Source organism: Gallus gallus, chromosome 7, assembly GCF_016699485.2.
Source record: "Gallus gallus isolate bGalGal1 chromosome 7, bGalGal1.mat.broiler.GRCg7b, whole genome shotgun sequence".
NCBI classification, from domain to species: domain Eukaryota; kingdom Metazoa; phylum Chordata; class Aves; order Galliformes; family Phasianidae; genus Gallus; species Gallus gallus.
The window spans coordinates 16364656-16389631 of NC_052538.1; the positions used below are offsets into that span (position 1 = coordinate 16364656).

General features: G+C 39.7%; 1 protein-coding gene across 3 annotated transcripts in view; it reads left to right on the forward strand.

Annotated features, from left to right (window-relative positions):
- CHN1 (chimerin 1) overlaps positions 1–24976 on the forward strand; it is an 80505-nt gene that overhangs the window by 24441 nt on the left and 31088 nt on the right. For all 3 annotated transcript variants that reach the window (XM_046943703.1, NM_001012952.2, XM_040703538.2), the window contains exons 5-6: positions 873–986; positions 15673–15961. In XM_046943703.1, the coding sequence (XP_046799659.1) occupies positions 883–986; positions 15673–15961 (393 nt within the window). In that variant the 5' untranslated portion in view covers positions 873–882. The remainder of the gene's footprint in view (positions 1–872; positions 987–15672; positions 15962–24976) is intronic.

The window sequence follows — 24976 nt, forward strand, 5'->3', positions numbered from 1 at the left end:
TGAGGTCGAAAGTTGCATTTTGGCGTCCGTATCATCGGCAGCCACTGCATTTGCACCTCGGCCCTGTTGCTTCTGCCAGGCTGTTCATTTCACTTTTGCAGTGAGAGCTTTTGCTCCATTTCCCTGCAGCATGTCTTGCTCACCATCGCATTATTATTGCAGTACCACCATTTTTGTCTACCAAAAATTACAGCTGCTATTTCTGATGGCTGTAGATGTTATTGAGTGATAACTTACTTGAGAAAGCCATATATTTCTGCACTTTCAGGGAGTTGTCTCTTTTTTACTCTGCTCTCCAACTGGCTTTTGTGAAAGATGTTTGCATGCAGGAAAAAGATTTGAAACGCAAATATAACATAGATGGATATCTTATATGTTTATTTGTTTTCAGACTGATAAGGCAAAGATGGTTAGATCTAGCGTGGGGGAAGGAAAACAAATCTGATTTGTGTATATTTGGGTAAAAAATGCCTAGCTCAATACTTAAACCAGTGGTTACTAAGACTATGCCATCCCCAGGATTTTAGCAAGTTGCTGCGGTATCCCTGAATGTTGCCAGATGCTGGATCACATGCCTCTGGCACGAAGCATCTCAAGCCAGGAGGAGAAAAGGGGCTCTTTGCTACGTATTAAATTGATGGCTGCCAATTATAAAAGTAGTATGCTTGTTTCATAGATAAGGAGTGGCCTTCCCGAACCATTTAAAGCGATTTGAAAAACAGCCAGAAAGGAGATAAATTAAAGATGTAGGTTCCTGCAAAACAATCATTTTTATGTTACTTTCTTTTTCAAATACCATGGCTGGTGTTTTTCGAAGAGGAGGTGATTTAGAAGCGAAAAAGCATGTGTTTCAAAATGCTTTTGTTCCTTAGATTTCATGGCATGATCTCAAGGGAAGAAGCTGACCAGTTATTAAGTGTTGCAGAGGGAAGCTATCTCATTCGTGAAAGCCAAAGGCAGCCTGGAACCTACACTTTGGCATTAAGGTTGGTAATTAATATTTCATTTTAAAACGTATAAAATATTCAAAGGATTGTACTGTGTTGTTGACCTTAATGCTTAAACTTCCTTGTGATTCTTTTAATTTTTTAAAGATCATGGTAAGCATTTAAGGAACTCGCACTTTTTTTTACTCTAATCACAAATTTGGTATCTTTAGCCTTCTGCAGTCCCTTAGCCACTTCTGAAGTGCTAATGGCCCTTTTCTGTTTGCACCTCCAAGATTATGGCAGTTGTGTTTCTGCTGATTTCTCCTTCATTTTGATGTTCTCCTGCAGCCTTCCAGATGTGACCCCGTTTAGACACTAGGCGAGCAGTCAAGAAACAGAAGGCGTCTCATGAGGTCTCCTTGAGTAGTCTGCTGTGGGTTACTAGCTAGCTAGCTGTTGCTGAAGAGCAGTTAGTTCTCTCTAGCCCCTCTGTGGGACAGCCTATAAATCAGGTGTCTTTTTGTTTGAACGTCTCATAACTGACAGTGTTTGCAGACCTGTTCTCTCGCTCTGCAAAATCTCAGCAAGTAGGTCAGATAATATTCTCAATTAAACAAAAAATAACTTAAATAGTTGTAAATTTATATAGTTAAAGTAATTTCTGTTAAAGTAATTGTGTTTATTCTGCTCTGAGCTGTATACGTAAATAGTCAAATGGAAAGTAGTGTTACTAGCACAGTTTTAAATCAAAGTTTTTCTGTCAAAAAGCATTGAAAGAGAAGATGGTTACTGAAATCTTTATATGGGTGAAATAAGATTATGATTTAAATAAGAATATCCTGAATTAATAGATTATCAGGAGTTAGTTTTCTTCCTCAGGAAAAAGTGTGTTATACTGAGATACTTGCTTGTGTAATACGATTCCAGATAGACCATCATTTGTGTATGTGTCACTATACTGCCAGAAAGAGGAGATGGCTGCAGCTTAGTTAACTGCAGTAACAATTGGGGAATGTGATTTTCATGGCCAGAAAGGAAACTTGTCAGTAGGGTAGCATGAGTGGGCAAAACCTTTCAAAGTTTGAGAGAAAACTTTGACTTTAGGGTCTCCAGCTTCATCTTCTCTTTTCTAGCTGTGTGAATCAATGTGATATTTTCAGACAGAGCTTAAATGCCACTCTGTGATTCCTGGAGTCATCTTAATTTTAAGATTACTTCTTTGTAATTATTACTTTCTTTCTGCTTTCTGCCATTTTTTGTTACCCTTGAGAAGATGTGGGAGGAAAGAAAATTTGGTCAGCTGTTAGAAAAAGCTAAAAGACACATCCACAGAACAGGTTTCACTTGATTTTAATAAGTTTACCCAGCAGTGCCAGAGAGGTGCCCCAGTCCTACAGTAACTAACAACTTAGTTCCAACTGTAAAACATTTTCAAGTTCATTCTAATATTTCAGTTTAGTGTTACTAAATGAGGTGAAGGTGTTACATGCTCTTGCAGAATTGGAAAGAAAAATATCCTGTTATTTGATATATTTACTTTACTTTGCATTACTTTTTTAATCTATTCAATCCTATGTAATCTACTTCAACATCTGGTCTGTGCTGTATTGCTAAAGTTTCTAACACAGTTAAATTGAAAGAAAAAACAAAATCTTGACTACAAAGCAAGCTAGATCAAGAGAGAGGGATAAAACTCCTTATTATCGCTACCCAAACATATCTTTGAATGCATCATTCTCTATGCTGCAGATCTGATAGAGATTAATGAATCCTAGCTCGTCTTCGTACTGTGATTACTACAGAAGATCACCTCATGTAGAGCCATATCTTATGGGGAAAAACACCCACTTTCTCTCTTGTTTTCTCTGCATCCTCATGGCTCATTCTCTTCTAGACTGTAGTTACAGTGGGCACCTTCCAGGCATAGTCATTGGCTGCTCTGCATTGAAGATTTCTAACTGTTAAACAGCTTAATCTTCCTAGGAGATAATGAATAAACTATTAACACCATAAAGCATAACTCTTTTATAGGCAGTCAGAATTCACAGATAGAAAAACACGTTTTTTTTTAAAATCTGGAACAGATTGGACAATCACAGGAAGCTGTAGCTTCAGCTGAGCTAAAGTGCAGAGAATCCACATGCAGTTGATGCATGAAGATTCTTGTTGGTGTTCTCCCATTCCTAACACAGATCTTCTGCATTTCACTTATTTTTTAGCTTATTCTAAGGGATACCTTGTCATCATAAAAGGGGCGGATGTGAGAAGAGGTCTGGTTAATTGTTTGCAAAGAGTTTATCCCCCCCAGTTCTATAGCTTTATTATTATATCAGCAAGTTGAAGATTTCATCTCAGAATAACATTTGATGCTCCTTAGTTTTTGTAGTATCAGAAACGTGAGCAACTGATCTCCATTTACTTTTTCTATGCCAGTCACGTCCCCATTATTCTTCATTTGACAGGTCAGTGAGCCTGAGGCTATTTGTTCGGGTTTTGTAGGGAAGCTGTTCCATATCTCTCATCGTCTCTCTCATCTTTCTGTGTGCCTTTCTTTTCCTCTCTGGTGATTTTTGGAGGCAAGGAGACCAGAACTGCACATCCTGTTCGGAATGAAGTGGGCCATGAATTTTTCTTTCTTTGTTCTCCCTGCCCTTCCAAATGATTTTTTTTTTGACTGTGGAGCATTAGGCTCTGATGCTTTTATAGAACTAGCTTCAGTAAATCTGAAGGCCTTACAGCTCTTGAGCTGCAAGAGCTATAGACGTAGCCTAGCACAGATGAAACGATCACATATAGGACAGGGCAACTAATTGCTTTTACAAGCATAGCCAAGTCAGTCAGATATTCTTAGTGCGATGGTGTGGAACAGTCAACTGAGGTCAAAATCTAAGTTTGGAATATTTCTTCTTCAATAAGGTAGAACAAGTGATTGTCACCCCCCAAGAACAACTCAGTTATGCTGTCTGTGAATTACTGTAGAATCTGCTTGTCGCTTACATAAGAAGCTGCATGTTGATCACCTTCTGATGGGCTTTTTTTGTCTACTTTCATCTATTATCTTGCAATTAGTTTGCTTCATGACTTTATTAAGGTAGAGTGTCTTTTAGGTTTAGATTTGAAACAAAAGAGCTTTTGTTTTCAGAAAAGTTGTTTTTTTCAGTTTTTATAACAGGTGTATGTTGTTAAGGAAAAAACCAACATTTAAATTATCATTTTTGAAGCATGTAAGTTGGGTTAAGTATCCAAAGCCATCCTTCAAATAAAATTGATGTTCAGCACCCAAGAAGGCCTGTGAAATTGTATCAGTTCAGACACCGGATGAAAAAGAATGAAACATAAACACACGTGAGAGCATCGAATCAGCACCCTGCTATCTTTAATGCCTGTACTCAATCATGAATACGTTTTTTCATAGTTTATTTTTTTTAAAGCCCTGCAGAAACCACCAGTGTTTACTAATTAATTAGTCAGAGAATGCCGCTGTAATTTTTTTGCATCCTGAGGTTTAAAAAGAACTACTAACGTAAGTAGATTATTGTAGGTATGTTCATGTGTCCATACGTACCGGGGTGTCTCTATGACTATACAATATGTAAAATATGTTTTGATGTTAATTAAATGTTCCAAATGGATGAAAGGAAATGAAAATTCCTAATTAACTCCTGGAGGTATTAGATCTGCTTTTAAAATTGGCAAAACAGTAGTACAGTGCTTAATGCTAGGACCTATAGCAAATGACAGTAACAATAAGACATGGTTTGCAACGTAGTCTTTTGTGGTTGAGAGCTTGTTTAATAATTAGGGTGAGGATAAAGAGGAAATGGGTAGAGATTGTACTAGCGGTAGGCGTTGAAGTGTGATGGTACTGCATGTTCTTTTGAGCAGATATCTGCTGTAGCACATTTAGTTGGTTACCATGGTTTCCCTTCCTGCAAATTCTATTGTTGTGATACTGAGAATGAATTGAAATAAGGTTCTGCAGCAGGATTTTTAAAAAAGGTAATAATGTTAGCCGTGATTATGAGTCATGTTTTCTTTGTGTTTGGGGGCTAGGGCGCACTCAAGATTATGTGGCACCAGGAGAGAATTCCTAAGGCAAAATAAATGTCAAAAATTAGTAATGCTTAGCTTAGTCAACCAACTACATGTATTGTGCAAGAAATTGATCCGTGTATCCTCTCCTAGACTATGAAATTGCATTAAGAAACTAGCCACTGATATTTCAAAAGGCAACATAACTGGCAGGCTTTTGGGTTATAATGCTGCAAATGAACCTTTTTAATTTCAGCAGACAATTACTTTAATAGCTGAATGGTGCTCGTTTTCAGAGGGCTCTTTTGGGACATAAATGCCGTGCTCTTCCAGAAGATGTGTTGATAGCCCTGGGATTCCTTATACATCCAAAACTGAGCATTTGCAAAAGGTTTCTTGAATGCAAAGGTCAGAAATGCATGTCTGCGTTCTGCTAGAAGGCCAGCTTTTAGAGGCTGGGGCACAGGTGTGGAACTGGGGAACGAGAACTCTTTGAAACAGCTTTCTGTGTAATAATAGCTGAATTACATTTTTTCATCATGAGTGTAGCAAAATTTGGTGATGCTTTATCCTGAATCCAAAGCTGATCTACACGCAGTCTGAGAGAGGGAATAGCACAGAGCTGACTGCAATCCTTTCACTTTACCTTAGTGACAGCGTCCTGATGTCATGTTAGTTGGTAGGGGGAAAACAATCATAAAGACATTTTTCAAGACCAAACTTTGCACGTCTTTCTACTTCAGTATATTTTTAACCAATGTGCAGCTCTACACCAAACAATGATTGTTTGTAGTAATAAGAGCTGAATTCATTTTTTAGTAACCTTTCTAAGAATATTTACACAATATTCCTTGATTCCCCAGCTGAGGTACCTGGCTAACTGTGTATACCTGTGTGTCTATGTACACACACACACACAAGCATGCACCCCTAAGGTTTAGCTGGGTTAAATAGAATTGCTCCAAAACATGACTGAACTTACCTGTGGAGTATGCATGGTTCAGCCTGGCCCATTTTGATTGGTTTTCCTTATTCTGCATGAAATGGCAAGAGAGTGCTTCTTCCTTGGTGGTGAGCTGAAGCTCTTAGGGGAAAAAGGCTTATTTTTCCCCCAGGCTTAGCCTGTCACACTCACATAGGCGCAGAATTCATGTGAGTGTTTCAGAAGTTGGCCACTAAGGTATCTGGAGCTTCTTTTAAGATGAAAGGAACAGTTCACGCTTAAAGCTATTTTAATAGGCTAACCGTAACAGGTATGCCAGCTGATATGCTGGCCTTTTCTTTTCGTCCTTGTGAACAGCCAAATATTTCTTTTATGAAGGCTTAAATTCTACTGAAACTAAAGCTGTCATCCTGTTGGCTGCATACATAGCAAGAGCTAGAGCTAGCCCCAGGGAAAGCAGCGTGCTGATAAATTTTGGATTTCACTTTTATGCTCTGAAATAAAACAATTGGACCTCTATTTAAATGATCTTCCCTGTAAAAGAAGTTTATTTTTCTATATAAAATTGTGTACTGAATAATATACTCTATTACTCTGTCAATAAAGTGGGATGTTCAGCTCCCAGTAAATAACAGAGCTGTCCTGCACGTTGTCTATCTTATGTAAAGTGCAGCTGGGCACTACTAAAATGCCTTCACTGAAGTATTTAGAATAATAATAAATAGCTACTAACCTTAATGAGTAATTAACTGGCTACCTAGGCCCTCCCACAGGCTAGAATGCTTTTTTCCTTATGGTTCATGTCTTCTTGCTGTGTTCCTGTTCTCCATCCCTCCTCTTCCCATCTGTTGTTGTTGTCAGCTCCGTTTTCTTTTGACTCGTGTCTAATTTATCTTTGGCAATTTGGTTCGCTGCAGACTTTCTCCTGCTCATGTAAGTTCTCAGAGGAGTATTCTCCACTTTGGTAGCAGTGTAAACTTTGTTACTTGTCCAAAAGCTGTCTGTGTTCAGTGCATGTAGCTCGTGTGCATTTTATGCCGTGCTCTTCACCTCCGACTACAGCTTCTGTTGGGCCACAAAGATCTCTGGTATTCTGGTCCACAGTGAGGGCACTGAGCTGGTGGTGAGGCACTCTCATGGAGCTCAGAAGGTTTGAGTTCACTTCTTGGCTTTGCCTGCGACTCAGCTCAAGGCTTTAACGCTTTCCATGCCTCACTTCTTCATTAGAGACAGTACTTTCTTTCCTACATTATCTCACATACCTGTTCAGTACATCAGCCTAGCATCTCTTAAAAATGGCTTAGACATAGAATTGGGAAGTTGTGCCCCAGCTCTCAGGACCACCTCCATTAGAGCTCTTGAGCAAGAATCTGTACCGTATTGTTCTTAATGTTATCTTAATGCTGTTCTTAATGTCTGCCTGGCCTGAAGCTTCTGAGCTCTATCAGAGTTGAAGCAATTAAAAAACCAAGTATAACATAACCAGTTGAATATATGTAGCATACATTGCTCTATTCTTCCTCCCTTCCCTTCCCTTCCCTTCCCTTCCCTTCCCTTCCCTTCCCTTCCCTTCCCTTCCCTTCCCTTCCCTTCCCTTCCCTTCCCTTCCCTTCCCTTCCCTTCCCTTCCCTTTCAGAGATGCACACCTTTCTGTCATTGGCAAGTTCTGCTGAAGTGCCTTCTTGCTCCAATGCCTCTAGAAGGTGACAGTTAGCGTATCTTCAAGTTAGCTCTTTGGTTGGCCTCTTCTTCTGTGTGCTTTTGTAATACGTACTTAGAAATCTTTGTGTTTGGAGAAAAATTTCTTTTCCTGTGCCCCATCAGTAAGCATAAAAAGTCCTTCAGCTGTAGATACTTTGGGTGCTTCATAAATGTTTTCAAAATAACACACAATAGCGTCACATTGCTGTTTAATCTCATAATTGTTTTTATGAAAACATTTATGAATTATTCAAACACCGAAAGAACCGACAGGAATAACTGTAATCTGGCCCACTTTTCCTTCTCCCTCTTAGATACTTTGATGCAACTTCGCTGAGTTTAGTATAGTTTGGCCTGATTTCGTAGATGCTAGGAAGAGCATCAAGCTAATTTTTATTGTAGTTGTTGTTCAGGAATAAATAGAAACCTGTCCTACCTACTGCTGCACTTGTGCCAAGGAAGAAATTGTATTCTAGAAAGAAGTTATTCTGTTTCACAGAGTCCCATTAAGATAAAAGAAATTACAGTGCATATTACTTGACAAAGGTTTTTGTCATCTAATTTCTCCCACTGTTAATTCACAAAACTCTTTAATGGCAGATTGGGCATCAACCTAAGGCAATTAAGCACTTAGAAGATGACAAAACGTAGCAATATAGTAATTAAACTATTCTCCTATCATTTATTTTATGTAGTCATGGCCAAGAGACATTATGGGGAGTTGCCCACATTGAGCAGTTATTTTTGTCATTAGCAACACAACACTTTTGAAAATAAGAAGACAGTGAATATATACCCCTGTATAGTTTATGGATTTTAGTCTAATGTGTTAAAATGAAACTTCATCTGAAAATATTTCTTAGCACAAAGTGTTCTACATGCAGATGTCATATCACATCAAAGCATGCCATCAGTTCTCTCTGTGTGCTTTTGTGACCTGACAGATCAGGTCTCTGGCTCTGCCCAAATCTCTGCAGCACCCTGATGTGCCAGTTGTACACAGGGGCTGCAAGCTGGGCATGTCCAACAGCGCGTATTGCATGTGAGGGTCCTGCTCTGTGGTATTGGTGGCCCACTGCCCCTGCACTTCATGTAACCGCCCTCTTTCTTCATGTGAGCACAGGGGCAGCGAGCGCTCAAATCTGTAGATGGAAAAAATGCTATTTTAGACTTGCCCATCTTTTATTTTCCATACAGTGCATTGAGAAAACATCTTTTAAGTAAGCAGCAAATAATGTAATAGCTTTAATTAAGTTGAGTAAACCTACTTGGAAGGTTGGGATTAACAGTGGTTTTAGGCAAATCAGATTTGACAAAACCTCTCTGGAAAAGAAATCTTACTGTGGTTATTTTTAATCTAAAGAAAACTTTTAAAAATAATCCTATTTTGTTTTTAATATAAGCTTTGAGACATTGAATAATATCCTGTAAAGTATACGTAAAGAAAACAAACAATACAGAAACAACTGAACAACGTTTCTCCACTCCCTGCTCCATAGTCAGCCATCCTAGTAGATAATGAAGAGGGACAGAATGGCAGAAGTATCAATGAGTTAATTGCACTTGCAAAGCTATTTAACGATAAGGACATTTCTTTTGTTTTCACCTTATCTTCCTCTCGTGTTTTCTTGATATACTGAATTAAAATATGCATGTTGTCTTAGTAAGGTCAGTTAAGAGCAATTTACTATTAGGATGAGAATATCTGTAGAAGCGTTTGAATGAAGGTGGTCATGAGCTTCTCAGGAACAAAGTGCCGTAAATGAAACAAAAATGAACATGTTTGAGCATTATGCTATGGCAGTTCTATCTCTGTTTTAATGAGTACAGTGGAATTTCCATTACAGACCTGACGTTGTTCTACTTCTAAATTTACCAGACAAAGACCATCTGATATGACCTAAAATGAGAATGTTATGCACAGGCCAAGCAAAATTTGTATGCGTGTTTTGAAATTTGCAGAGCAGGCACTGAGGACAGTTGATACTTAAGCTTAGAAAAATTAAAACACAGTTCTGCTTTAAAGGAATACAGGAACCATGGAGTTGCACTGTAAAGTTAACACTCAAAGGGGGGTGGGTTTTTTTGTTGCTCTTTTGTTTTGTAAAAGAGGAAAACTATATCTGCTTAATGTGAAGCTGTGAAAGTTACCAATGTTCCTGCTAGTAACAATTCCAAAAGGTGTTTTTTCCAGGCATATCAGCATAGATTTTTAAAGTACTGTCTTCATTTGAAGTGAAAACAGCAGGCTTTTGCTGCCTTCCTATGTATATATAGATTTCAGATGTGTCTTAATCACTAACCATAGTGATTCTTTTCCCAAGAAGCACCAAGGTCTTACCAGGTAGAGAAAGCTGTAAAACATTGCCCAAACATTGGTATTGATTCTGATTAAATCACCAGAGCAATCCCAGAGATGTCCTGTCGAAGTTCAAACAGAATAGGGCATGAAACCACAGTACTAAGAAAAGGTAATACTTCTGTACAGCAGTTTCATGTCAGAACCAAAAGTTGTTTTCAAGCAATCTATCGCTGATCAGGAACATTGAGAGTGGTTCTACGTATTAAGTGACTGCCCATTAGTAGCACACATGGTTATGGATAGATCAGCCGGCCTTTGTTCAGAATTTGAGATGGTGAGAATCAGCTGGTAAAGCTATTAAAAATAAGACCGTGAGACAAAAGAAAAATTTTCCTCTTAACTTTCTTGGATTTATTTATGAAACACATTATTACAGTACCTAGGGCTGTTAACAGTTTCAGAGTTCATTGTTTTCAGCAGCTGTTATCTCCTGCTGATGCCCTGGAGCAGTTGTCTCTCACTTGTGCTGTCTGTGGCACAGCTCAGGATCCACAGGACATTGCCATTGCTCTGGTCCTCCCTGCCACGCTACTTGTACAGTGCTGTTTCCTTTGTGCACAAGGAAGTCTGGGGAGCAAAACAGCGAAATAATCTTCAGCCTCATTTGATAGGGACTGTTGAGAGGCTGTTGTCAAGGACACAGCACCAGCTTGGAATCATTTTACCTCATCCTAAGTGAGTTGAAGGTTTTGTCTACATTGGCATAGGGTAGCCACGTTTCACTTCCAGCTCTGGGATTTGTTTTCTCTTCTGAAGGATGCCACATTTTTTTTCCATGTTAATCTAAATTTTCATATGTTCATCTAGCCCATGGGTCTGGTGAGATTTCAGGGATAACTTTACAACTAATTAATGGTAATCAAGCTATAGTAGTCAGCCAGCAAAGCACTGCCCTTCCAGATGGCACAGGAAAATTGTCTCACATGACTGTATTCTGCCACTTTTCCCAGCATCATCACACAGTAGGGATTTTTTGTTTCTGCTTTTATTAAAAGCACCTTTACTTTCAACTCCTAATGCATTTGATTTCCTTTATGCATTTATGTTTTTGAGAATTAGTGCTGTTTTTTGGGTTTTGGAGCCGATACTGTTCCTCCTCTGCTACCCTGGGAAGAAGGCACATTCCACAATTCCCCAGCCATCCTCAGAAATATTGCCAATAAATAATAAAACATTAACAAATAAAAACAAAAGTTAGCTGGTCTCAGGAGTCAGAGACCTTCTGGATTAACTGTGTAGGTTTTGGCAGCATGCAAGATCTGCATTTTTTGACCAGGGAATTGACCAAAAAAGGATCTGTGGAATAATTTGTTTTCCTTCACATGAACGCTGCGTGATCAGGAGACATTCAACATTGCTTACATTTCTGTAGCTTTTTGGGGAGTATCAAGACTCTGAAGTATTGAATGAGAGTTTTCAGAAGTCAGAGCTGAAACCATGACATGTAATTTTAAGCGAGACTTCTACCTTCTTGGCAACAAAGATGCTTTTCTACAAGGGAAGAATAAGTCCGAGTGACCTTCTGTCACATGCACAGAACTTAAGGTTTCCCGGCTCCAAGTATGAAGATGACAACATCACAACTAATGAGGATGTAGGAATCACTGTGGGGTGCTAGCTTTATGGTATGGTGGCAGCTAGGCGTTTAAACAGTGCTTTTGTCTTTAGGTAGGGGCTAGATACTCTTCTCATCATAAAATAGCCTGTGAAAGAGGTGAATAGCTACTGTACTGTTCTGTGTTTGGACTGTAAAATCCATCATCTTAAATAGTAAGAAAGCACAGATGGGCTCTCAGTCCTTCACTTCTTCCTTTTGTTTGATCAATGAATGCTGCTTACAGAGTGGTTGGTGGAGTCTGAAGCCCGCCTTTCTCATGCTATGATACCTAATTTAGCTCTTCAGTCCTTTATTACCAGCCACATTTACTCTACCATTTAATCCATTTTCCCACGTTGTATCCACTCTGCCCCACTGGAAACCAAGGGGACTAGACAGAGTGATTGCTTTTCAGACAACTTGGAATAAGAAAAGTCTTTTATCTGTAGTCCTGCTGCTTGCAAACAAATGCACAATAGATACAATGAGACCGTTTGACGTGTCAGAGGTCTATTTCTTTTTCTTGGAAAAACATCTAATGTTCCCTTGTTTAAACCAAAAGAGAACATACGTTATTTGTGTCCTGTTTTCTGTTTCTAAAACAAAAAACAGCTGGTACTGATGCTTGCCTTTAGGAGGAGACCATCAGGAAGTTGAAATATCAAATCTTGGCTCTACTTAGTTTCCACGGTGATGTATAAAGTGGGCTGCAGTAATGTTATAGAAGGTAAACATAAGGAAATATTCTTGCTAATGGAAAAATTTAAACCATAACATTAAATAAGACTGAAGATTAAATTTGGATTGATCATTTGCAAATGGACATGTACATTTGCATTTATATTGTAATTTCATCAAAATAGTATCATTGTGTGGTGAGAAATTTAAATGAGTTTGAGAAAGGTAAAATGAAGAGTTATCAGACATCGTATTGATGGTACAATCTTTGTAAGAGATTCTTGGTGCATTGATTCGTGTGGATTTTTTCTTCCTTGTTGCTAATACCATTCAATTTAGAAAACAATATGTTTCCCCACAGTGTTTCCAATAAGAAATGAATAGAGAGAAAACAGTTCGATGTGGAACAAATGGAAAAGCAGATAAAGGCAAACCATTCAATTTTCACCCCTTACAACACCTTTTCCAAGTGATTACAGCACTGACACAGAGTAACTTGTTTGTCTAAATACCTTTCCTCAAGAGCTAATTGTTAAATTATCTTAAGGTATTTTGAACTGAGGAGGTTGAGTGCACCTTTAGGAGGCTATGCATACAGAAGGAAATGGATGTTCTGCTCCCCAGATCCATATGGGAAGAGGTTGCAGCCTATTTGCGGGGTTTAAAAGATGAGTGTGAGTGCTGTTAAAGAACTAAAACTGTGTACTTGGCGTGTTGAAATGTGGGTCAGTAGTGGGATAAAGATGATGCCCTTTAGGGAATCCTATTCCTTGTGGTATCTTTCATGCTTTATGGGCAGCAGTATGAACAGATGTACAGCATAAGGGCTGTTCAGCAAAACAGCTGGGGTACAACCATGCACCTGCTGACCCTAATGGGAAGAGCATAAATCCTTCAAAAACTTCTAATCGTTCTCTGCATTTGGCTTTCTTGTTCTTCACAACTTTATTTTAGACTCTGAAGGTTGTTATTAAAGCCAAGACACCATGGGTAGTAATCAGCCCTGAGAAGCTTTTCTGTGCCTTATCTTTTCTTGATAAGATTAGCATAATACTTTCTCTTCTAGAAAGCTAAGAGCCATAAGTGACCTTCTGCTTCTTTAAAGCTCAGCTGTAAGTACTGTCAGAGCATATGTTACTGATTAGAACAGCAATTCACCTGACGCGTCTCTTAATAAAAATCATTCTATTGGATATTACCATTTAGGCCCATTATTCTTCACCTTCAAACTTACTCTGTTTTTGCTAAATTTTAACGCTGTCTGTGCTCCATGTGCGTTGTTCCTGCTGGCTTGAGCAGGAGGTGGTGAAGGTTGCACTTGTTTTGGCACTGTGCAGTGCTGAGCACTCTGAGCTTGTATTGAACTTATGGATAGCAGAGGGCATGTGGCATCTCTGCCACATTCTATGTTGAGTCGGTTTTGCCACTTTATACAGTGAAGTATTTGTGCTGCTGTGCCACTCAAGAGATCCAGGGTAGACTGGATAGTCCCTCATTGCAGATTGGCATTGTGTGAATACACAACTTGCAGAGAGTGCATGCCTCAGGAGGCTTACTGTTAGCAGGGAAGGAAGTAAAAATGGTGGAAGTAGAGATAGGGAGCTTTAGGAGGTGTTGGGATGATACTGGTCACATCTAGCTACTGGGTGTAACCAATAAAAATAACGTGTGAGAGGGAAGAAGAAAATCATTAGTGAATTAACAGTCCAATTAAAACTGATTTATGCCCAGTCTTCTCAAAAATGTTGTCTGGCACGTGCCTGGAAGGAAGATGCTTTGAAGAGTGAGCCTGAACGTGTTCCTATCCCTTCTGCTCTAGCCTGGGACGTTATCTTCCTACTTTCTCAGTGTCTTGTTCTCACTTCAAATTGTGTTTGTGATCAAATTATTGTTGGGTAAAAATGTGTTTTTTCTTGTTGTTTTTTTAATGTCTTGCTTTTCAGTTTGATGCGGTGAGCATTTTGTTTGTGTGGCATAAAAACGTGAATATATGTTCCAATTAATTTCCAGTAAAATGCCATGTAGTTTCTACACAACATGTCCTCTATTATTAGTGAGCCAGATGTGGATTCCTGAGAGCTCCCCAGGAGTGTGTTGCTTAACAATTAGATGTACTTCAGATGTAGTAGCTCCTGAAATTACAGTCACTGTCAAGTTTGGCATTTTGATTCAGAAAACAAGAGGAAAAAATACACATCAAAGAACAAATGATTTTGCCCATGCTTGCTGGAAGATTGCTTATATATTTCACCCGAGGCAAGGTCTAATATGTTTTCTGTTGTTGGGCAAGGCCCCTCTGAAAAAAATCAGTTCAGCAAATCACTAGTGTTTTCTTTATTCCTTAACATCTTCTATGGAACTTTTGATTGTGAAATGAAAGCAATTCATTCCTTCTGATTTAGTTTGTAATACGCATTTGGTGGATCTGACCTCACAAAGGGGCCCAGTACCCTGAGCAGCACCCATGCTGCTGTCTGACCAAGGAATAACATTGAAGTGAACTATGAAAGCAGCTCCTTGCCTCCCATCTTCTCTGCACGAAACGCATTGGTTGTTTCCAAGCGCAAACACCGGTGTGTTTTCACAAGTTGAGATCACTTTCAGGCAGCAAATTGTTGCAGGTTCAAAGAATAGATTTTGAAAAGGTGCTGATATTTGGGTAAAGTCAGTGTTCCTGCTTGTGGTTGCCTAAAGACTGCATCAAAGTCTGATTGCATCCAGACTGCAGAATTGTTAGCATCAGATAGTTTACGCGTTATGCATGTCACAAAGATTTACTTGAAGCTCAGGACTTAACAACCATAACACAGAAGGAGTTCTGTACAAAGCTTGAAGAGTTAGTCCTTGGCCTTTGGCCAGGAATAAAGAATGCTTGCCCTTGTGCCATTTCGTCCTGTGCTGCTCCACTGCTGGCAGCAGTTCTGCTTCAGTGTAATTGTTGGCACCGAAGCCAAACCGAGCCCTGAATGGCCTCTTCCAGCAAGAAAGCAGGGGTGCAGAGGTCTGAGACTGCATCAAAACTCCATATTGATCAGCTGTAATAGAGGACGCTATTATGAGAACCCTTCATATTAGAGCCAGGCAAATTGACTACAGCGGTGCAGTAGTGAAGTACTAAAAAAGGCCGTAAAGAACATGAAGTAATTTTCAGTTTTTCCACAGGATAATGGAGAGGCTAAAAGAATACAAGAAGAAACAGCCTCTTCTGGGACAATTACTGTTTTGGCTATCTATCTGCAGTTGTTAATCTCTCCTTCCTATCTGTCCTAAGTAGTAGTTGAGTTTTTTAGTCACGTCTGAACTGGATTTAGCTTAGTCACAGCTTTAAGTGATAAAGTATTTTTTTTGTTGTTTGCAAAGGCTTGATTACTCTTCTTGATTCTTGCTTACTGTTATTTAAAAAAAATACTTTCCCATTTCATTGAGGCAGATTTGGAAGTCAAACCAGAAACTTCAGACTCTACTACGATGGAAAGCACTTTGTTGGGGAGAAACGTTTTGAGTCCATCCATGACCTGGTGACAGATGGATTGATTACTCTTTATATTGAAACCAAGGCAGCAGAATACATTGCCAAGATGACAATAAATCCAATTTATGAACACATAGGATATACAACTTTAAACAGAGAGCCAGCACACAAAAAACATATGCCAACCCTGAGAGATGCACATGATGGCAAAGACTCTACAGGAGAGGATGAGGTAGCAGAAAAGAGGGTAAGCAATTGTTAACCCACACTCTTCTTTCTGTTAGATTTTTTATTTTATAGTTCTAACTTTCCCATCCCACTGTAAAGTACTAAAGGTATCTCTAGATACTTAGTCTACACAATTATTTCTAGTATTGCATTAGTAGTAATATTTTACATTGTTTCAGTGTTTTTTTTTTTAATGGTGTACTTGTGCATATTGCAAATTTCAGATTCAGAAATATGTTATTTTTCATTGTAAGGTTCCTTTCTTCAGGTTTTTTTTCACGATTATAAATGTTACTATTAAGTCATTCCTTTATTTCAAGTAGGCTAAGAATATTTCATCTTGAGATTGTTTACAGTGTCTAAAACAATTGCCCATTGGTCAAAAAAATGTATTCCTTACATTCCTTACAGCGTTCCCCAAACAAAATGCATTCCATAATCTCTTCCGCAGTCTGCATACAATGACAGTAAAGTTGTCTACATTATAAATAAGCCTGTTCATTAGGAAGATAAAAAGTTAAAACATTTCACTCGGCTAAGTTCAGCCTGTCAGAAGCTGACAGTGCTATTTTTGGCCTCAGCCAGGCTTATGAAGAAAGATTGCTCTCTTCAGAGAGTTGCATTATCAGCTGAGAACTGACTGCATCGTGGATTAAAAAAGAAAAACGAACAACAAAGAAATCTTAGAACCAGTGAAAACAAATATTAAAGGAGGTGGGAAGGTATCAGGCAGAAAAAAGCAGCTGCCTGAAACATTATTCACTTGATGGAGACATTTTTAAAGAAAGCAAAACATAGATTCCATCATGTTAAACTAATTACTTTGTTTATTGAAAAAACAGCATGTTAAAGTCTTTTTAAAGTGTATTCTTACATATGTTTATGTGTGAATGCATGTATAATAATCTGATATGCTCCCCTACTTCACTGACTTCACAATGACATTAGGAGTATCTAATATGCTTTTAATGCTTAGAAGAAATACTAACCTTAGTTTGGAAGATGTGTTTGTTTTTCCAGTCAGAAATATGTCTGTGATCTCAGTTTGTCTTGAGGGGAAGAAGGGGTCTCACTAATGATTTCCAACATCCATGAGCATCATAATGAAACTGAGTTATGTTCAGAGTCCGTAGAGAGGCTCGTAGTTTTGGTTCTTCAAATCCTTCTCCAGCAGCGTGGAGCACCAGGCCCGCATCGAATTTGCTGAGAGATGAAGCTCCCAGCTTGGTTCGAGAGCGAGTCTCAGTTTGCCCTACTGCAATCAGATCGTTTTAATGAAAGAAATACCGATGGGCATATTGATCCTAGTTGACCATATTAAATACTGGATTTGTTGCCTGTTAAGTACCAGGGGTAGAGGTGTGACAGCTCCTGACAGCCACTGACTCGCAGCGTGCTGTTTCAAAAGAACTTCTCTATGTGTTATCATAGAGGGTTCGTTGTAATGCAAAGTCTAGGTAAAAATCTTGAGTATGTATGAGTTCTGGAAGTCAGCACTTTGGCTTGGTTGGGTAAAATTGACTCTTACTGCAGTTAGCAGCTTTCAAGTGACAACATGACTCTGTTCTGTCACAACATTTTTTAGACTGATGAAAAAGGTATTTTGATTACTATTGCTGAAAGATGCTGGGTTTTTTGTGCAATTCATGGTGTTATGTCAGACTCATTAACAATGTATGAATATTGTTTCAAATATTTTTCATTAGATAGTTCAATACCCATTAAGCATTTCTCGCATATTGAAATTTTAGGTGAAAAACCTTCAGAGAGGTCAGTTGCGTAGCTGCAGCATCCCACGCTGTTTGGAAATTACAAGCAACTCAAGTTGCTTCGTCTGCACTGTGCCTGAACTGCAGTGGCAGCTGCCAGCCTAAAGCCCAGCTTTTGAATCTCTTCACTGTATGTGCCTTGGAACCACGTTGCCCTGGACACAGTGGGACACACAGTCATATCAGTGCAGTTAAATGCGGAGATTCCAGTTAAATTTAAAGTCATTGCCAGTTGGGATCAGTACTCTTGGCTACACAGGAAAGGCACAGCATGGTCCTTTTACTGTGGAGTGGCAGAGAGGTCACACCTTTGCTGCCTGTGTCCACCTCTTAGCGCCTGTGCTGGAAAATGACAGAGACTCCCAAGTATCACCTCACCCAGCATATCTCCAAGGGGAACGAGACACTCAGCTAGATTATGAGCTTTTTGTTGATGTGTGTCCTCTGCTGAGTTGCTTAGAAGGTCACTGTACCCTTTTTGTGCGGGCTTCTGCTTCTTATTGATATTTACTTGAAAACTTCAATTTATAATCACATACTCCTGGCCTTATTATGAGCAATCGTTTGAATAATTTAGCCGTGGTAGAAGGAAGCTTTCTTGCAGGACATTGATAAATAGGTCAAGTATTTTCTATTTATCTTTGGCAAGAGGAATTGTTCAATATGAAGGGTATATCGCTGAATCAACGTTGACAATTCTAGCAGAGAATGCAAAGAAAATTGTCCAAAATCCAACAATAAAAAAAAAAAGTTCTCTTATCATCTGGAAAGCAAAAGCTGTGTACAGTAACACTGACTCGGGAATGGTGATAAAGAAGATTTCTGCACATTGCAGAATTTGGCAACTAATGCACCTTTGTCAGCTTTATACTGTCATCAGGGAGCTTCTGCCTCAGTTGACACTGTATGTTCCTCCTCTGTAAACAGAGTAAACAGAGAAAAAAGCCTAGGTCTTGAGTACTGGGGCTAAATAAGCTCTGAGATTTGCAGATTCAGAGGATGTTCAGATCCAACTCCAAGCTTTGTTTTCCAGTCCTGTGAGAGTGGTGTACAAAAGATAAATCCTTCAGAAGAAGAAAGAGACATGCGCTGGCTGGGGAACAGCTGCTGGGAGTGTAATTTCACTTCCTGACATAAAATCAAGTGGAGGAAATTGGGCAGCCAGAGAACACACCTCCAGCCTGAGAATGAAATATTAAAGAGCACTTTGCCTAGCCATGAATTTGGTATGGGGCTTTGGCATAGAATGCCACTGATGTATATTAGATCCCTCCTGGCATGCACTAATACTACTTCATTTGTTCTCTACTCTTTTCAGCTATTAATCTGTATTAGAAGAACTCATTGTATGCTGGGTGACCTGTTATATTCAATGCGTTAAAATGAGTTTTAGTGAAGGGGAAGTATTTAAAGACCATAAAAGTTGAAAAGGCAAAAATTACCCAGTCAGTAGATGAGAACTGTAGAACACAAGTCACATACTCCTAAGTACTGAGTCCTGCAACAGACTGCATTGTGGAGTGATTTAAGATGCTGCTCTTAATAGAGAAGGCATGAGAATATAAAGCACTACCCTGCCTCCCTGGTTATGAGAAGGATTTTTACTGTTTACTTTGTACAAGTTGAAAATAAAATTACTGGGTACTGATTTATGATTTTCATAACCTGTGAAAGAATTAAATAGATAATTGGAGGAGTGGAGATTGAAAATGGGAGAGGGCTTGATGTGCTCCAGTTCCCTGAATAGGTATTTTAGCTGCCATGCTATAAGGGTATTGCTGGTTCCCAAAACAGTCTGCAGATTGTTCTGCACTCAATTGTGCAGCCATCGTGGTCTGTCTGTTGAGAGAGAGGCCTGGGATTCATTTGAAAGGGGGCTTCCCATGTGGATTCACTCAGTATGGCCTAATGTGGGGATGGAAATAATACCCACTATCACAGGATTTACTGTTCCTCTCGTGCCTTGAATACTGATGGATTTCTGAACGTTTTCCACTCTCAGAGGTAATTATGGCCTTGAAAGAGATTACTTGATTGAGTTAAATGCCTTACAAAAATGGTAGCTCTATGAAATTAATAAATACCTAGATATATACATCAAAGTCCTTCTTGAAAGCCCCGCAAAACATGAAATTACGTTTTTCATTTTGACATGCTTTGAGATAGTAATGTAAGGTGTATGATTTACTCAAAATTTAACATTTGTTATAAGAAAACAAAATAATCAGTCATGAGCTCTCCTGTCTTTCAGAGTGAAATACTGAGGTTAATGTTAGGGTAGCAACTGAATCGTATCTCTTCTTGTTTACACTGGTGACAAGTGCTGTTTCTTCAAGGAGCTGCAGTAATAGCAAATCAGATGAAACCCCATCCTAGACTGTGCTACATTCAGTTCAGTTCCCAAAGACGGAGAGAACTGAGAGGTTTGTGCAGCAGTCATCCAGCTAAATCACCCTTTTGTTCTATTTTTTATGGTCCGAGAGGTGATACTGTTTAGTTTCCTCTGTAGTTATTGAAGGCCGATTGCAACTCTGTTCAAGGAGATTTGGAAATGTAAATCTGTGTCATTTTAGTAGGAAACATGCTTTTAAGCCTGCCTCCAAAGATAATCCAGAGCACAAAGTTAATTGCGATATCTGTGTACATTTCTAATGGATTCATAGCAGCCTCCACATCCAAAATGGGGGGTCACCGTTATGGTTGCTCCCAGAGGGCCAGTCTCATTTCCCAACCTTGAATCAGCGCTGGTATTTTCATTAAGAACACTACTGCTTATCTGCTCTTGTTCGCGCTCAAATCTGTTAGTAAGATCTGCTCAAAACCTCCCTCCACCAAGGCTCATTTGATTTTCAGGGAAAGAATATCAGAAAACGTAGCTGAGAAAGATACAGTATTCTGTTGTGGAAGCATAATCCCCCTCAGGGAAGTCTGTAATGGAGGAAGGCAACTGTTGAGTGTAACTTGGCACCCAGTAACGCCCAGGCTGGGAGCAGTGGGGGCTGGAAAGAAGACAAGGTCTTAATGATCGTAGAAGATGTGCATTGGGAGCGAGGAAATCTTGATGCTGGAAGCTGTTTGAAATATTTCCACTTAATCAAATTAATGATTTTATCAGAGAAGATGGATGTGTAAGGTCTGACGTCCTAGACAAGCTGCAGCTAGATCAAGGGTAGCATCAAAGCAGTAATGCTGGTAAATGTATGGCTTATAAACGTTCACCATGAAGTACGCCTAACGACACGGGAGGCTGAGCGCTGAAGAATCCCAGGGGTTAACTTGAGGAGATTGTCAACTCTTTTCTCACACATGTTCTTCCCCAGTCCCTGCGCGGGTGTCTGTGACAATCATCCTGTAAGTTTAATGTAATTTATAAATAAAACATAACTCTGTGGAAGGCAAAAACTTCTATTTATTTCTTCTGGGCTTAGCCCATCTTTCAGCAGAGGCTTCAAAGCACAGACAATTTTGTCAATACCAAGAAAGTTCCTAATGGAAGGAAGGATGAGTCTGCTTTTTAGGTAGCTGCTGCAGTACGTCAGCAACGTTACACACTCCACAGAGGTTGCCTCAGTCTTCCTCATCTTCCCTTCAGGTCCTTGGCATTCCTGCTGGTAGTGACCTAGTACTACGTAGATGCCATTACGTATGGCATATGCAGTTCAAAATAAGACAGTAAATGGCGGCATTATGTTTTTCTAAGCACATATGTTTTCAACTAAACTGCATGTTTATTGAGACCTGAGAAAGATGAGCTAATCACACGTGCTGTTCAGCATGCAGGCATCAGCACGAGAAGGTTCCTTTCTGCAGGGTGCTTTTTCTGCTTGCAGTCACTGAGAGTAACCTACTCCCTTATTCATGTTCAGTGTGGCAGTAAAACTGATACATTAAAAAGACTATATAAACTGATCTTGTTTTAAGATTCAAGGCTTCCAAATGAAGCATTAACTTTGCTAATTGAATCCCCAGGTCACAGAATATCTTGTTCTTCTCTCACCGGTGCTTTGTGCTTGCAGAAGATACACTAGCAAGCCAGACTCTTTTCAAGGGTTTCAAGCTGGACCAGTGTCTCTGCTCCAGTGCTAAACACAGGTCCTTGGCTCAGCTGATTTTCCCAGGCAAACTGTCATCTTCTTTCCTCACTAGTCCTGTTGGCACTCAGCTGTGCCCTATTAGATCATGTGCTTTGCAAATGGCATCCCAGCTGATTCCATTTAACCTTCCAGAAACTCACCCACCTGTGCTTCTAAAGCGCGTTAATGTATTGGCCACACAATGACATGGAGAATTACCATGGAGTGAAAGCTGCATGTCCATGTTGGTAGCCTGACTGGATACCACTGGTCTAGTATTGCGAAGTTAAAAGCAATTAAGGCCACACAAACTTCGAAGTTAAGAGTGGCTTAGATCAGGTTGCATTTCAAATGCACAGCATGTCTTCCATCTCAGCGCTGTGCTGTGGGTATGCATAGCTGAGGATCAGCATCCCACTTAAGCTTTGCTTTATAGGTGCCAGTCGCTTAGCTGCTTACTGAGAAGAGTTGCCTCGGTGCCTTCTGCTTTAGTCACGTAAGTGTAGCTTTTTCGTGATTTGGCACGAGGTCTATACACAGAGGTGGAGTTTTTGTAAAGTCCAGTGTTTAATTATACCAAGGGGCCAACTGCTGTATGAAATTAGAGGCAGTCCCTCAGGCTCGCAACCAGGCTCTCCACAAAAGCACAGGGAGTAATTGCCCTCCGTGTATTCCTGTGCCTGCTCAAGCCTTTGTAAAATGAATGCTGAACAAAACCGTTAAGAAGGCTGTAAAGCAGTATGATTGCTGTGCAATTAAGTCTGAAGAATACTGGTTGTGTTGTTGCTGATAAAATGAAGCCATTAGCGATGAATGAGGTGCTTTTCTTTTCCTGTGCTTTCGGTGTTGATAGAAGTAAATCTGTGTGAAGCCCTCACTAGTAAAATGCAGTCCTTTCCGGGGTTTCTGACATTTGATAGTTTGGATCTGGTTACATTTTTACTGCCTTTCTTACCTGACCATAGCTTCTCTGTTGTTGACTGGCAGGCATTTCCTTCCTTTTTCATTGGCATAGCCTAGCACAGGGAGGGAGGGAGGAAGCTCCCGCAGCTCACGAGAAGCCAGAGATTGGCTGCCTTCAGGTGGAGAGAGGTTTTCTCATGGATCTTAAGAGATAGGGGATGGAAATAGAGAGGTCTGACTCAAGACAGAGATCATGGCTTCAGCCTGGAAGGAGCCTGTTGCTTCCCATCTCCAGGCTGTGAGTGACTATACCTGTGGCTTCTGGAAAGGCTGCTGAGATGTATCGTGAGGAAGCCGCACAACCATATACATGGAAATGAGGGCCTTTACTTTAAAACTGGTTTTCCTTGACTGTTTTTCTGTTCTCACAACTTCGTAGCCCTTCCAGTGGTTCCAGACATGAGCTGGCGGATCTCTCTCCGAGCAGGCATGTGATTGCCACTTCTCACCCATGCCACAAGCTTCCTGGGCAGCGAGGGACTGCAGTGGGTTGCTAGCTGGCAGCTCTGTCATTTGTTGTTCTGTTTCTATGGCTGTGTGTTGGGTCTATTTTTTTTTTCTTTCTTTCTTTTTAAAACTCCCCCTCCCATCTGGCATCTCCTAATTATTTTCTATTACTAATCACTCCTCCAGGAAACAGGCTGGACTATTGAATAAAGAGACCTATAAAAGGATAATTTCATTATTTACAGGTTTCTTACCTCACTTAGACTTTATAATGTGACATTCTATAGCTGGTGATAATCACCTTGGGCTGTGATTGTGTGTAATCTCATAAACTAGGCAGGGTCAGGTCTGGTCACTCATTGAATATGAGACTCCCCAAGGCAGGGGGAAGTGCTGTGAGTAGCACCTTTTGCTGTGAACTAATATCCAGGATGTCCTGTGTTTTATATCCTCTAAGACTCCGTGTACCCTGCATAACTCAGCACTGCGAGTCAGGTAACCAGGGATTTTCTCTACTTACCTCTGTCTTTATTTAGTTAAGCTTAATGTTTGTAGTGTGGGGTTGATTTTTATGTAGATGGGGAGGGGGGAAAGCGTTTTATATTGGTCCCTATTTACATGCTCACAAGTACAAATAGCTATCAGTTGGCTCCTGTACAAAGATGAAAGGATGAGGACCTGTGAAGGTCTGGTCTGTCATTACCCATTCACTTGGATAGTCCCATGACAGGCAGGCACATCTGCTCCACTAATAACCGCCCATTCATAAGTGGTTACCAAACCCATAAGACCCCTGAAGAGTGAAATGTCTAAGTCCTAGCAGAAAGAGAAGTAGTTAGGGTGCCTAAAATGAAGTATTTGGAAGCATTGGACTATGAAAGCAAAAAGAGCAATCCTTTATCCTGTGGTTAATGCTGCAAAAGTAGATCTGTTCAAACCTTTGCTTCTTTCCTTCTGATCTTTCACAAGCAGAAGATATATTTTCAGATAAAATTTCTCATGCTTAGTTTTAGCCTCTAGCTGAATATTTTCCTCTTCAGAATTTTAACGAAGTAGGGAGAGCAGTTTTGTTGCTAAGCTCAAAAAACTACTTGCTCTTATTGCTTCAAGCCTGTCATACTAGTTAGCGGCGAAGACAGCAACTTTTGACAGTCTTGTAAAGTCTTCCTTATATCATTAACTTTGAGAACGTTCAACTTTTCCATATTTAACGTTTTTTGTGCATGGCATCAGCAGTTAGAAATAGTGTTGTTTCTGGCATTCGCTGTTACTACAGTCCTAATGTTTAAGCAACATGAGAACCATCAGGCTGAGAAATCTGACTGTCGATGAGTGGATGTTGCTCCGTGCTTTGTTATCTTAGCGCTAGTATTCCTCACCCCCATACAACTTCGAAGATAACTATAGGATGATGTTTCTTACAGCGAAGAACATATTATAATGCACTTAAGCTATATTCTTCCTAGTGGAGAATATTATTGCCTTTGCATGGAGCTAAAGCAGTTGAAATAGTTTGCGTAAGGGATGTTACAGCTAGTGTCACAAAGCATAAAGTCATATAGTAAACTTTATTCATACATGTTTCTGAATTAGTGCATTTTCTTATGGCTTCCAATTTGTGAATTGGGTTAGTAGTGCTGATTAAGGCAAGTGGTTTTTCCCCCTTCCTAACTGAGAGAACAGAGGATGAATACTTGTGAAGATATGGAAGGCCGTGTTCCCAGTTTCGCATCTAGTGGTGAAATACTTGAAAAGCTCTATGCATTATGTGATGTATCCAAG